This window comes from Triturus cristatus, chromosome 10, assembly GCF_964204655.1.
Source record: "Triturus cristatus chromosome 10, aTriCri1.1, whole genome shotgun sequence".
Lineage (NCBI taxonomy): Eukaryota > Metazoa > Chordata > Amphibia > Caudata > Salamandridae > Triturus > Triturus cristatus.
Genome location: NC_140593.1, coordinates 912447116 through 912461429, shown reverse-complemented (window position 1 = coordinate 912461429; position 14314 = coordinate 912447116). Strand labels below are relative to the sequence as shown.

Below are 14314 nucleotides of genomic sequence, written 5' to 3'. Positions count from 1 at the left end.
GAAGCAGAGGGTTTCCGGCATGTAAGAGATGGATCCTAGTGGTTGGGGGTGTGGTCCTCGTTGGGATGAGACGAGACAACTAGCATGCGGGGGGGCTCTTTGTGCTTTGTAGGTTTCTATGTGTGCAGGGGGGGGGCGGGTGCACTGAGGTCTTTGTGACCTATGCTAGCATGCTTCGGAGTGATATTATGTTGTGTGGTGAGAGGATGGGGGACGGTGCTGGGATTACGCCTTTTGAGCATTTCTCTAGTCTAGCCAAAAGTTTTCCCTGCTCAAGATGGCGGCAAACAGGACTTTTTTTTCCAGCCACAAGCGTCTTCTCTAGGAACTTCCTAAGCAGAAAATGCAAAACAAACTGGCTGCGATTTCAAAGCAGCAATGTGTTTTCATTTTGCTTCCAACCTTCTTCAATCGGCTAATTGTTCCATATTTAAAGTCGGAAATGCTTTTAATTTGGTGTTCATGCTGCCCCCTGCTGTTTAGTCATTCCAGACACAGGAGTAAACGTGCAGAGTTTATCTGATTACTGAATGGTGGGTATTTCCCTGACAGTGTGTGTGGCGTCTTTAAAAATAGACCATGAATTTCCACTAAAAGGACGCATGTTTACCAATATTTTTTAATACAAAAAACAAGCCTAATTTATTTTCTGTCGAGATTCAAATAAGTCCTTTGTGCGTTAATTGATTTTAGCTGGGCGTCGTTTTTCAGAAAAGATAGAACTGCTGGCGAAGTCCGTAAAGTTATACGTAGAATCGGGCCTCAGGAAGCACTTCCTGCTGGGCTCTGACTGACTCGCACCCATCCGTGCAAGCCTTTTCAAGAGTAGCGCCTCTGGTTTCCCTCCAGAAAGTCGTGAGGGCCCCAGAGTGTCTCTTCCCCGCCTCTCCTCTTTTAGAGCACAGGTGTTACAAATGAGCAAGCTGATACCTCGGAGATGGCAGAGAACATGTGCGCCTGCCTCATATGAAAAGGAATGCCCCGCGCCCCTCCTCCTTGCAGGCCACTTCTGAGGCCTCCAGCAGCATTATTCACGTCACGAGGAGCCTTACAGCCTCTCATCCCCAAGGAAGGGCCTAGCCTGCTGCTTCCTTTCACAGGCCGGGCCTCGGGCGCAAGAAGATGAAATGTGCAGGGAGGGCTGTGTGAGATTACAGCCCTCTCTCTCCCCACCCCTCTTTTACTCTCTTCCCCTTCACTCTCAGCTTCTGTCTCCCATTCCCCTTCCCTCTCTCCCCTCCGCTCTGCTGTCTCTCTACACACACACACACAATTAGTCACCCCCTGCTTTTCTACCCCCTCTGTCTTTCCTTTTCTCTCAATCTTTATCTCTCGCTTTCTCTTCTTCCTCTCTCTCACCCTTTGGCCCCACTCGCTTACCTTCCTCTTCCCTCCTCATATTTCCCCCAGCTAGCTTTCTGATTTGTCTCTCCCTGTCCCAATTCCTCTTCTTTTAATCTCTTCCCATTCACGCTCACTCCATTCTCCCATCCTCTTTTTGTCTCTTGCTCCGCCTCAGCAAGTTCTCTTGCTCTCCCCACTCTCCATTTGCCCGCCCTCTTCTACATTCTCTGCCTATTTCCCAAGATATTTTGCCGTCTCTTGCTTTTCCTGCTGATCACTCTTTGCCTTCCCTTCTCTTATTTTTCACCCACTCCCCTCTCCTTTAACTTTAATTCGACCTCCCTTTGCCTTTGGCACTCTATTTTTCCCAGGCCCGCTCTCTTTTCTCCTCTTCCTGCTCTACCTTTCCCCTGCTCTCCACTTCCTCTTCTCCCCGCTTCCCCCTCTTTCTGTTTACCCTGCTATCCCTTTCCCCCTTTCTGGTGTTCCCCCTTCTCCAGCTTCCTAACTTATCCGCACCTCTGCTTATTCCAAGATCTCCCACTTTTGTAATGTGAACCTCTTCTAGATTCCCGTGGTGCGTATTATTCCCCCATCTTGTGGTTGGGCACGGAAATGTATCATAAAGTTTAAAAAAAAACTGTGAGCGCCGACTATGGGTCAGTATGACTCACTGTTGGTGTTTCAAGAAAGCTGACATTATGATTTTAATACTCACAATGTAAAGTCTTTGATGCTGGAGTAGCGCTGCCGCACTTCAAGCATTCTCCGGTACCAGCCTCACTGTTCTCTCATATTGTGTGGTTGGTATTTGTACCTGGCGCCTCTGACATTGATATGGCTTTGTATAGTTTTGAGGACTGTTTGAAATGTCTGGGATTTTGTGCACGAGGAGGGTTGTGTTTTCCAGAGTAGTTATCTTTTGATCACTATCCTCTCTCCGACTCGTCTCTCTCCTCCTTCTTTGTCCCTGTCCCACTTTCTCATCGGTCAATACAGGTTACAACTTCACTCTCTCTATCATGTGTGTTCTCCATCTTTTCTGTTCTGCATACCATCTAGAATCCACATATGTCCGCACTGCCCTTCTAGCTTTACCCTGATAATTCTTCCTTTCGCTGGCAGGCACCACTTGCTCACAAGCGTTGAGGGCTTCAAACTGTGCCATTCTAGGTAACGGTTAGTAATTCTGATAAATCTAGTTTATCCTACTATATGCTTACTTCAGCGAAACCCTAGTAAGCTATGGGAAGCAAGGAACAGGTGTCGCATCAGGGAGTCTTTCGTTAAAAAAAGTATTCCAAGCCCACGAAGCATAGCATGAAGCTACACAATGAGAGGAATCAAACCAGAGGTCAGTACCTTGTGAAATCTTAATGGGTTCTGCTGCTCTAACTAACAATACAACATCTATTAACTCGCAAGCATTCAAGGTAACCAACTACGTCACTTTCCAATACATTTCCATCGTCTTAGGTATACATTTTCAACATTCAGTTCTTCTCCCACACTCTTGATTGGGCACATTTGACTGTACTTGAGGTGTCCCTTCTCCACCATGAGAACACGTCTCCCAATTCGTTAACACATCTTCTTGCCAAGAAATTCTTCCCTTATCTTACTGTCGCTACAAACAGACAATGTAGTCTGATGCTAATTAAAGAAGCCTTCTATCTGCATCTGCAGAGGAGAAAACATTCAAACAACGCAACTCTCATGGCAAAGTTAAACATTGAAATTCAGAAGCTTAGGGCCGTTAGTTATGCTAAGTTAACACAGCAATTAGAGTACACTCTTACATTTGAATATATGTGCACGCATTTTAAAATTAATAAATGTCTAAAATATTAAGCAGAATAAATCCTGAGTAAAAGCTACATTTATAATAAAATCTTCAACATTAATATGCACTCATTAAATGATCTTGCTAAAGGGTATCACGGAGCATTTCAGTAATACATTCATAATCCTCCCATCTTTGTTGAAAGGTTAGAACATACGGACTAAAAAAGTAGTATATAAAATAAAGTAAAGAAGTAACGTGTAAGAAAGGAGCTAAATTAAGCTGCTCCAATTACATAATGTTATTGGTTGAAACATGCAGTTCAGAACCCAGCTAAATAAATGATTATTCTTAATGCAGCCGTAGGATAATTGGAGCAAGCCACATGTTACAGTTCCTATGCATGAAAGTGTTAGCCATAATGTAATGCGTGACAACATGTTATATTTACTTAACAATACTGTGAACATTTTTGTATACTATCTTTAAAATGTTTTTTTCTTTGAAGGAAATTGTCTAGCAACTGTTTTTGTTTCTTTTTCTACCAATTGATTTCTTCTAACATACATAAGACTATATAATTATTTGATATTTTATTAATGCTCACTCTTCATGCTCTCTCACGCCCCATCCATCATGACAACAGCTGGAGCGCTTGCAAGCAAAAGAAGCAGCTGGCAAAGGCGCGGGCAGTGGAGCTGGGCTCCAATCCTGAGACTGAGAAGCTGCACAGCGACAGTGGTGTCTTTCTAGACACGCACAGCCTGCAGGAGCCACACCAGCTTAATAAGGGTATGTAGAAAGCAGTGCTTAATTTGAACAGGTGGTTTACGGTGCACTGTTTGTGTAATTTAGAGATAAACAGAACAACAGTTGTTTAGCAATTCAGAACATATTAAAATTAACAAATACCTGTTCCCATGCCATTCTCACGGCTTTGGGTGCCTCCAACAGTCTTAATTGTCAGACTTGTAGGAGTGTGATGGTTAGTAGTTGTGTTAGTACTGTCTCTGGCAGCGGTACCAGTGACAGTGGGTGGTGGAAGCTGGGGAGTCCTACTGATAAGGGCTCTGGCACTTTTTTATTTTGCAAATTAAGCAATGGTACAAAAGTACGGGGGTGGTGCCTAACCAGCTTAACAAGGGTATGTACAACAGTCCAGGGGTGGAGCCTGGTAACACCTCTACACACCAGGCTACAAAGGATTGGGAAGAACATTTTATTCTCAAAACTGTTGAGTAACCTCCCTACATAACATATTCTTGCTGCCACAGTTAAATGTAAACAAGTATTCCTATTTTTTTGCTATGAATTTGGCTAGGGCTCACCCAGGGAGCGTTCCAGTAACGTGCCTGAAAAATGTTAGGAGGGAACCCTGGAAACAAACAAAAACAAATTGAAATTATAACATGGCACTGTGGACCCACTATTTCTGTGCTTCACTGATAAAGAAACAAGCATTTGCAATGCAATCAGTCTCGCCTTTTGGGACCTTATATGTATTTAGCTGTGCAGCACATTAGCCTGGGTGCTGAAACATCTACTGTTCTTTAACATGGAAGGGAAAGTAAGCACCAAACTGCGTGACACACCAGGTATGGGAACACATGGAGAGAAATATTGCCTATTAGCGGGAAATGGTATAGTCCAAAGCTCTGTTTTTAATATAAAATCAGGGCCTTCGGTGGTTATATCACTGATAATACAAGATTTGAAAAAAATATAATTGTCTACGGGTGCTCATGTAAGACAATTTCTATGAACTGGAATCTAGAGAAAAAGTGATTCTGGTATTTTACTGTCCTCTGCTGGTCGTTTTCTATCAAGAAAGTTAAATAGAGGCAGTTGCCAGGAAAAAAAAGAAAGTCCCTCAGCTGAAAGCAGTTCTGGTATTTTACTGACCTCTACTGGTTGTTTTAAATAGAGGCAGTTGAACAGAAAAAGAAAACCCTAAGCGGAAGCAGACAAGTCCTAGGGCTGATCTCCAGAGCCCACAAAGTACATACACATATAAGTACATACTAAAGTATATACAAGAGTATATACTAATGTATATACAAGAGGTCTTGAATGCTCAACCTAAAAACGACCTACTTTCCTGTCACAGTCACTCGCTGCAACATGTATGTGATATGCGTTATATTTGTGATGGAGTAGTCCATCTGCATAACTAGTTCAGGCCCTTAGTTACCCAGGGGTTTCTATGAGATGCTTCTTAGACTATGCTTATTTTGTAGCACCCCTTACCTTTTTTATTTAAATCAAACTTGAAGCCCTGCCTGTCACCACATTTTTTGGGGTTCAAGATTAGATATTTTTCCTTCTTTGGAGCAACCCTTTCGAGCATAGTTAACCCCTGTGGTGCTTAAATACCATTTCTATTTGATGTGCAGCCCAGGGCAGTAAGTGCATGAAACTACCTAACAGCATGGCAGCTGGGACAAACTAAATACCACAATTCAAAGACGCTATGTGCACACAATATATTGAAGGCTGCCAGATTTCTGTTTTTACTGATTGTTACAGATAAATAGAGACACGAAATCACATATTTTCCTGTCAGTTTGTATTTTTAAATGTGCATAATATCTGGAATTCGGTTGTTTTTTAATGCTATTAGTTATGACTGCCAGGTAGATGTATGTACAGATTGACAGCAAAACAAAAATGGATAAATAGACAGAAATGTCCCAAAAAATAAATACAATAAAATTGGAAGCCCTTATTATGATGTGATTATATTTTTTTTATCAGGAGATGAGTTCAAGATGTTGCAAGTAGTGAAATATTTGTACTGTCTAGATCCATGATTCTTATCTGTCAGCGGTATTTCTATGTATCATTGTCTTGGGTTCAAAAAGGAACACAGGCTGGACATGTTGGCTCTTATGTCATCAAACTAGGGGGCATATTAACAAGGGCTTTATCTCTTCTTTTTTGGCTTTAAAAGCCAAAGAAGCGGAGATAAAAATATCGCCCTATCAACAACAGGGTGCTAACATGCAAAATCGCATGTTAGCACCCTTTTTCACTACGCTTCCCTTTGCATCTCTAATAAGATGCAAAGTGGGCGTTCCAGAGCAAAATAATAGGAGAAATGTCGCTAAGCGACATTTCTCCTATTATCAAGCTTCACGCTAACCCTGTTAGAGACAAAAAAAGCAGCGCTAACCACGGTTAACGCTGCTTTTTTACGTCTACTAATTTTCAGATTTAGCCATGTAATCCAATACGAGGTGGACTACATGGCTAAATCCACCATGGGCCATCAACAAGGATATTCCTTTCCTTGTAGTTTTATCGCTGCATTACCAGCGATAACCTCCCAAAATGCCGCTAGCGCTGGATTTTTTATCGCCTAGGCGGTTAGCGTTGTTAATAACGCGATAACCAGGCGATATTATCCAGCGATAGCGGGCGTTAAAAAAATTAACGCGAAGCGCCCTTAGCGTTATTTCCCTGTTCCTTCTTAATATGCCCCTAAAATCTGTTATCATTAGACCGCTATGTATATGTGCTCCGCTCTGGGAACCCCGCCTAATTACCTCTCCTTTCTTCCGCGCAGTGCACAAGACAGAACCAAAGCTCTACATTAACCTCCCGCCTCACAAGCAGGAAGAAGTAGAGCGGCTGCTGGGAGATTTGAGTCATGGCAAGGACTGGCAACGCCTGGCTATCTTACTTGGCTTTGAGGAGGACAGCATTGATACTATTGGTCGCGGTGAACACCCTGTCCATACCCTCCTTACCAACTGGTCTACCAAGGAGGGTGCCACGCTGGAGGTGCTGTGCACTGCACTCATCAACATGCAGAGAGCAGATGTGGTGGAAAAACTCAACAGTAAATCAGAAGCCAGCTCTGTGGTATAATGAAGGCTAAAAGGTGGACAGTTCCCCCCAACAGAAATAACTAATTCTAAATACAGACACTGTTGACTAACGGTGAAGAAGCACAAAAACATGTGCTGTGGTGACAGAGAAGTCCTGATGGACTGGTCTAATAATGTGCGAATCTTCAAGTTGGTCGTTGTCACAGACTGCATCGGTGCCAGGCAAGATGCTGGAATTGCGGTAAAGGAGCAGCTTCTGGAGCAAGGTCTTCTCAAAATCTTTGCTGTTGGATGTCTTGTAAATCAGCCTTGTTGGTTCCTCCATGTTCATCCCTTTCAATATTGATTCTGTTGTGATCTTGTGCCTGGAGTGCCTCGAAGCATGGTGTTTGAATACCCATGGACATTTTTGTGAAACAAACTTTCTACTACATGACAATCAAAACTTTTTTTCTTTAACACCATGGGTTCTCATGACATTTGTCGAGCTGCACACGGTGGCAGTTCTTTTGATCAACCAGCAAGGATACAAACCTGCGATCTAATATTAGGCGGTGATGCCCCTAAGAATGATCCTACCTCCCAAAGCCAATGGCTGCTGGCCAACATCCTTCACGAGAAGTTGCCTCTTCCTTGTCATTGGTGATGGAATCCTCTACATGTATTGTTTGTGAAGGCCACACACTTTAAATGGTGCTTGAAAGTGTAATGCACTTTTGATTTCTTTTTACCTGTTCTTAGTGAACTAGAAAAGAGTGATTGAACTTATGAGTGCCTTACTGTTGCTAAGACCTTCTTAGTAGCATCTAGTAGAAAGGGGCTGTTTTTTGTTTATCCACAGTGCCTGTACATATCACACTAAGAGCAGAATGTTCCCAGATTAAGATGGATGCCCACTTCATTGGCTGAAAAGTGAATGACATGAAGCGGAACACACAAACCAGTGCATGCAGTGTTGAGTTGTTGAGCTGTCTGATGAGGAAATGTGCCTAGAAGATCAAAAGCTCCATGTTGACTTCATTGGGAGATTTCTTCACTTGGGTGTTTCTGAAATGTGCTTTTTTGGCTGTTACCAATGTGTATCACTGTTGATTCCTATTGCAAGTGTAGTGTCCCTGTTTTCAAAGTGCACTTTGAACAACATCATGAGCACACGTGGGAAGAAATCAGTACATGTTAATCATAAGAGATTCTCAGTGTAAACAAGAGGACGTTTTCCCCAGTTCAAAGGCTGGCCAAACACATGCTTCAAAGAAGCACTCGTGTAAATAAAGACAGTACTGAGATAGCATGGACAAGGACTACATTCAGTCTTCGAAGGAATTGGTTGTCAGTTTCTCTGCATATTCAGAAAGTGTAGCATCTGTTGTCATCATGTGTCTGATGCCAAATAGTTCTCTTCTTTCCTCACTCCTTAGAAGTGTCGAAAGACACGAGTGCTGAACTTTGTACAACCAAGTTTAGAGTTTCAGAAATTCTCATTCCTTTCAATGTTATCCCTCCAATTCTTTATTTCTTTTACCCCATATGCACATGTAGGACTTATTTGTAACCTACAAACACGTTTCTGGAAACATTAGAGCTAATGTGAATGAAACATGCAGGGAATGTGGATGGTACTTGACTTGTAGTACAGGGGAAAACTACTCAGAACAGCTAGTCAAATTGATGTGTAGTTGAATGTTCGCAGCCCAACCTTTGGCTGGTGTACGAACCAGGAAGCATGTGTCCCAGGTGACATGTCGATGCCTCAACAGTATCTTTATTCTGGCATTTTAATGATGCAACTAGCAACTTGATTTCCGCTTTGTACAAATTCCATGAATATCTTTCGAATATCATTTGGTACCTTTGAATAAGCAGGAAGAATTGATCGCTGGTCATTTTTTAGAATTATGAAGTCACTGATCACTGAGTCAGAGGCCTGTTGTGTGAGCCCACCAGAGTTCCCTTTTGTGTGAGAACTCCAGTAGTAGATGCCAATCATCATCACAAACCGAGTCACCTTGGTCGCAACTTAGCGGGGGGGTTAGTGTATCAGCAGCACTGACATAGGAAATCTGTTCCTTCCCTCAAAGCATGAACTTGAATTTATCCTGGGCTCAGTTCAATGGATGCTCAGTGTGTTCCTTTCACATTAAGTGAAAACATCCATCTAACCATATCATCATGAATATGTGTGCCTGTTCCTCACCCGCTCTATTGAAAGCCGGCAATCACTTCTCCGCTTTTATGGTGCTCTTTCTGTCGAAATGATCATCTGATGCTAATCAAGAGGTCCTATTCGGAGGTGACAGAAAATCAAAGAGGACCTTGGACTGTGGGATTCCATTTTGTAACAATCTGGCCCATGAACGCCTTGCTAGATGAACATGTGGTGCTCTTCAAAGTGATCCGGACTTTGATGCTATCTTGAACTTGTAATATACTTTGTCTTTTTTCATACGTTTTTTATTTCTACTCACAATTTGTACATTTTTTAGTAATGAAACGAGAATGACTCTTCATCTTAGCTAAATGCTATCCGAAAAACATGTTGTGAGAAACATAAGGTTTGTCCAGTTCTTTGTGGGTAGGGTGGGGCAGTGGGCAAGAATGGGTTTGATAAGGACATAATCAAATACTTTTATAATGCCTGTAAATTACATTTGCATCTTAACTTAACATGAAATACAATAAATATTGTACATCAAGGCACAAAAAGTGCTAAACATGGAAGCTGCTTAACCGAGATCTCGTTTTTGTGTGGTTGGGTATTTTAGTAATGACATACTGACATTTTGACATTGTAATAAGAACTACTTATGACAAATGAAAATCACACCGAGCTACTAATATTATAAATGTTGTAATAGTGACAATATCAAACAAGATTACTTCAGAGGCCACCATTTGCAAGATTACTAGCAGTGATCACCTCAGTTCAATAGCCATGGCTGAAAGCAGTAATGTATAGGAGACTTTGCTAATATGGTATGCTTCTTGGTGAGTAATACACACCAGCCATAGCTGCAAAGTCCCCGGGACAAAGGTGATAATATTACGAATAAATCTCCCTACCGCCTCATGATGTATCACTGAAATATCAGCTTTAAAAATGTTGTAAAAAAGAATGCATTTTTCTCCAAAGAGCAGCTAATGAGCTTGTGAAAATACACACATTATTGTGTTGAATTTTTGTTTACATATATTAATTCGCCCCAACCAATAACTTCTAATTTAGTACGCTGGGCTGCACATACTAGAGTTACTTGCAGGTAGTTGGAGAGCTACTAGCCTCTCACAATATACTCGTTGGAGTAGTCTGGTCTAGATATTCAAATGTGGAATATTCCAGCATCCAGTGATTTCCCCCCCCCCCTCCCCCCCCCTTCCAAGATACATTCTTAATTCTTTAACTGAGTCCCTGAAATGTATTTTTTCCTTCCATGGGATTGAGGCAGACTTAGAATTAATTGTTGATAAAAAAAATTACGGATATTTGGAGGAAGTGATAAACGTGGAAGGGAATCCACCGGATGCATTTTCTCTTCCATAGCACCCTAATCTAAAGGACGCTGCAGGTTCTTTAAAGATTAGTGCATTGGTGCCCGCACTGCTACAGGCGTTTACCTTTAGAAGCCCTTTCCTTGGTGTGTAAGGATAAGCAGGTCCGCTGCCTTACTCGCTAGATCACGTTTTTGCGCGTTTATATATAGGGCAGGTTGCAGATGATGTATTTTCCTATGCTTGCCCAGAGGAGGAGTCTGATATCACGCAGATTTTTGTGACCTAAATCAGTGCAGTGAAAGATCAGAGTGATGTATGACACAGATTTGTATATGCTGACTGAAAAGCTATCCCTCACTCTCTTGCTTAGGCCTTCATGCACCCAGCACTGCTGCAACAAGTCTGGAGCACCCTCTCTGGACATCACACCCAACATTAAAACTCTACACTTTAGTTGAGACGACAACTAGCTCCTTATCTCATCGAAGCACTAGAAGTTTGGGTCCTACCTAATCGTCCACTTGGAAAGAGCTTTCGAGAATGGACTAGAGATACAGAAATCACAATACAGATGCTACAATGCAAAACCAGACATTGATAGACACTTTCATATAACTTAAATCAGTGTTTGATTTATACAGGTGGTGGACACCAGCACACCATTTTGGCAACTAAGACCTATTTTTCATCATCAGCCTTTGACGTCGTGAAATTTAGAGACTAAAAGAAAAGGCAGAGATGAAAAATACACGGAAGATGGAGATGAAGAGCCAACAAGGAAACGTAGATTGGTGGAAGAAATAGGCATGAGGTGGGGTCAAGACTAGACAGCCTTGGTGACCAGTAATCCTGGCATTTGACGGTATTAAGAGCATGCTCCGGAGAAGACCTTTGAGCCCTTGCACTGGTATACATACAAAAGAGGAAATGAGCATGTCCTTGCTCAGGTGTGGTGCTACAACAAGGTGGTGGGTCACTAAATAAAGCTCCGTCCATCATCCCCTTTGGTATCACTAAATAAAACATGGCAGAGAAGTAGTCTGTCTGATATGGGCCCGGAGGACCATGTTTGTCATGCTTTGCAAAGTATCTCGATCAAGTGACATGGTCACACAAGTCCACCATGTAGGTTGGCAAGCATCACAACTAATATGGTACAGCTCCTCTTGCCTACCTAGAGGTTGGATCTGCATGTGGATAAGCGGGGCACCATGCTAAAAAAGAATACCAAAAACACTGAGGGCCCTTCTGCACATTTTGGCTTTGCAAGGCGTTTGGAATGTGCAGTACATATATCACAACATTGAAATACATATGTATAAGAATCTTCAGAACATGCCAGACACTGATAATCTGTCAGGGAAAGTTCTCTTATGTGGGTGGGTAGCATTGATTCCATCTAGGTGGGGCTACTGTGTCGATGATGATAAATGTCCACTGATTATGACAGCAGTATATTGTATACTAGTGCAGGTGGCAGCCTGCCACGCTACTAAGGAGGTTCTTAAAAAACAGGTGAGTGGGCAAGAGACAGAAAATTGTTATACAAGTCCTGGCATTTTTACCACCACCTTTCTCCTGACGCAAAGTCCCTAAGGAACGACTCCATCTACTGGAGGCCTTACTCCATTGTTGTTCACGGAAGCCGCCATCTTCCTTAACTTAAAACCGTGGAAGCCACCATATTCCATATTATGCAGAATAATTGCCATGTCTGCCTTTTAACGTAAATGTCCCCAGACAGTTCCTCGATTATTGACATAAATACGGCATCTAATGCGACATTCATTTGGGTCAAATGTCAACTCCTCATTATGTCATGGTTAAATAAGAACACATATATATATAACCAAAATGATTTCGTCTGAATTGACGTCCTTTTCCCTTATGTGTGTATAAGGAACCGTCTAGAGCGCATACCTTGATGCATATAATGTATGTCAGACATTCGTAAACTTATGTCATAAATTCGAATTTGTGATAAGATTTTTTATATAAGGACTGCCACTTGTCAGGAGAGTTCCTACGCCCAGATTATTGCCCTACACCTTGCAGAAGAGACGGCCCAATGGTCAAAACACTCACTACTTACACCTCACAGAAGATACAGCTTAACGGTCAAGACACTCGCTACCTACACCTCGCAGAAGAGACGGCCCAACGGTTGAGGCACTCTCTACCTACAACTCAGAGAAGATGCGCCCAACGGTGGAGGCACTCATTACCTACACCTCGCAGAAGTGCTTCGGACGGTCAAAGATCCAGGGGCAGATTTACAATAAACTAACGCAGCACAGTGCAGCAAGTCATTTTGCTGTGACACGCTGCATATGTTGCATCTCTGTGCTTCCCCCTGCGCTGGAGCACTAACTGCTGCCATGCGCCGACGCAGGCCGCCGTGCACCATGGTTTTGCAGCGTGAATCTTTCTGGATTCACTATGCTGTACATTATTCCGCGATCTGGTGGTTGGGTCTGGATTCGTAGTCTTTCTTTTTTGCAGCCCAGGTGGGCGTCGACGTCCCACCATTTGGTGCACCTCTCGTGACGTCGTCGTGCTTCCTGCGGAAGTCCCACCTTTGGGGCGCCATCTTCAGATTCTTTTTTCCGCCGTTGGGTCTGGATCGTCATCGAGAAGCTCCAGAGTTTTAGACAAAGGAAGAAGGAAAATACGCGAGTTTCATCGAAGGAGAACCTTTAGAAGACTACAGAGAGAAAGGTATTACAGCCGGGACGATGAAGAAGGAGGGGATCCTCAAATTCTTTGACGCACAGAGGAAAATGCACACTCGGAGGCTCTGAGCGCAATGGACAAGACACCATTTAAGTTCTGCCCTAACTGCCACCACAAGTTCGCGCAGAAGGACCAACACCCGGTCTGCAACCTTTGCCTGCCGTTCGACCACGAGAGCAAGGACTGCAACGCCTGTTCCGCCTTTGCGCCGAAGACTCTCCGGGTGAGAGAACGTCAGAGGAGAGCCAACTTCAGCATGGAAGGCAAGGGTAAGGCCCCGTCGCTGTACGATCTGGGCCTATCAACCGGCGATGAAGACAACATCGCCGAGGGACCTGATGTCTTCACGGTCGCAGAGACCGATAAGAAAACGCCTGACGAGGTAAGAGACACGTCGAGTACAAAACCACCGAAAGGGCCCCGAAAATCGGATGGTGACTCTCTCGAAAAAATGAGTCAAAGTCCTCGAAGGAAACACCGGCGCCGAAGATTTCGACGTCTGCCAGTGGTTCAAAGGACAAAAGGCCGAGCGGATCCTTCGAGAAGGACTCCCAGGTGCCGAAGACCGCCGAGAGGCAGAGTTCGTCGAAACAGACCCACGAGGTGGGACGTTCGGCGACGAAAGACAAGACCGCGTCGACGCAAGCTCCGCCGAAGAGACCTGCGGTCGACGCCGAGCACATCTCAAGCATGGAGAAGAAAAAGAGAAGGCTCGAGGCGGAGATGGAGAGCATCCTTCAGAGGAAGAAGGAGTTCGACAAACGAATGAAACAATTCAAAATCCCAACGGTCCCGTTGACGGATGTCGTGGAGATCGAGGAAGAAGGGGATTTCGACGCCAAAGAGCAGTCGAAGTCCTGAAGAGGAGGAGGAAGGCACCTACTATGAGGGAGAAGGTGATGATGAGGATCAGAACGGAAAAGAAGTACAAGCACTCCTCGCAGGATCCTCCTTACATCAAGGGATCGGTCACGGCAGATTCCATCATTGCTTCCATGGCCAGGAAAAGAGCCAATGTGCCGGCGACCTCGGGGCCACCTCCTGATAAGGAGAGCAGAAGGATGGACCTCACTGGAATGAAGGTAGAAAGAAACGCCGCAATGCACTGGCGCATGGCACAAAAGGACGCTCACCC

The 14314-nt window shown here is 43.6% G+C and overlaps 1 protein-coding gene across 1 annotated transcript in view; it reads left to right on the top strand.

The window, feature by feature from the left end:
- The window catches only part of LOC146796246 (tumor necrosis factor receptor superfamily member 16-like), a 70097-nt gene extending 60422 nt beyond the window's left edge, over positions 1–9675 (top strand). Inside the window, exons 6-7 of the mRNA XM_085628744.1 lie at positions 3774–3919; positions 6693–9675. Coding sequence (XP_085484870.1) covers positions 3774–3919; positions 6693–6997 — 451 coding nt within the window. The 3' untranslated portion in view covers positions 6998–9675. The remainder of the gene's footprint in view (positions 1–3773; positions 3920–6692) is intronic.
- Positions 9676–14314: the final 4639 nt, after the last annotated feature.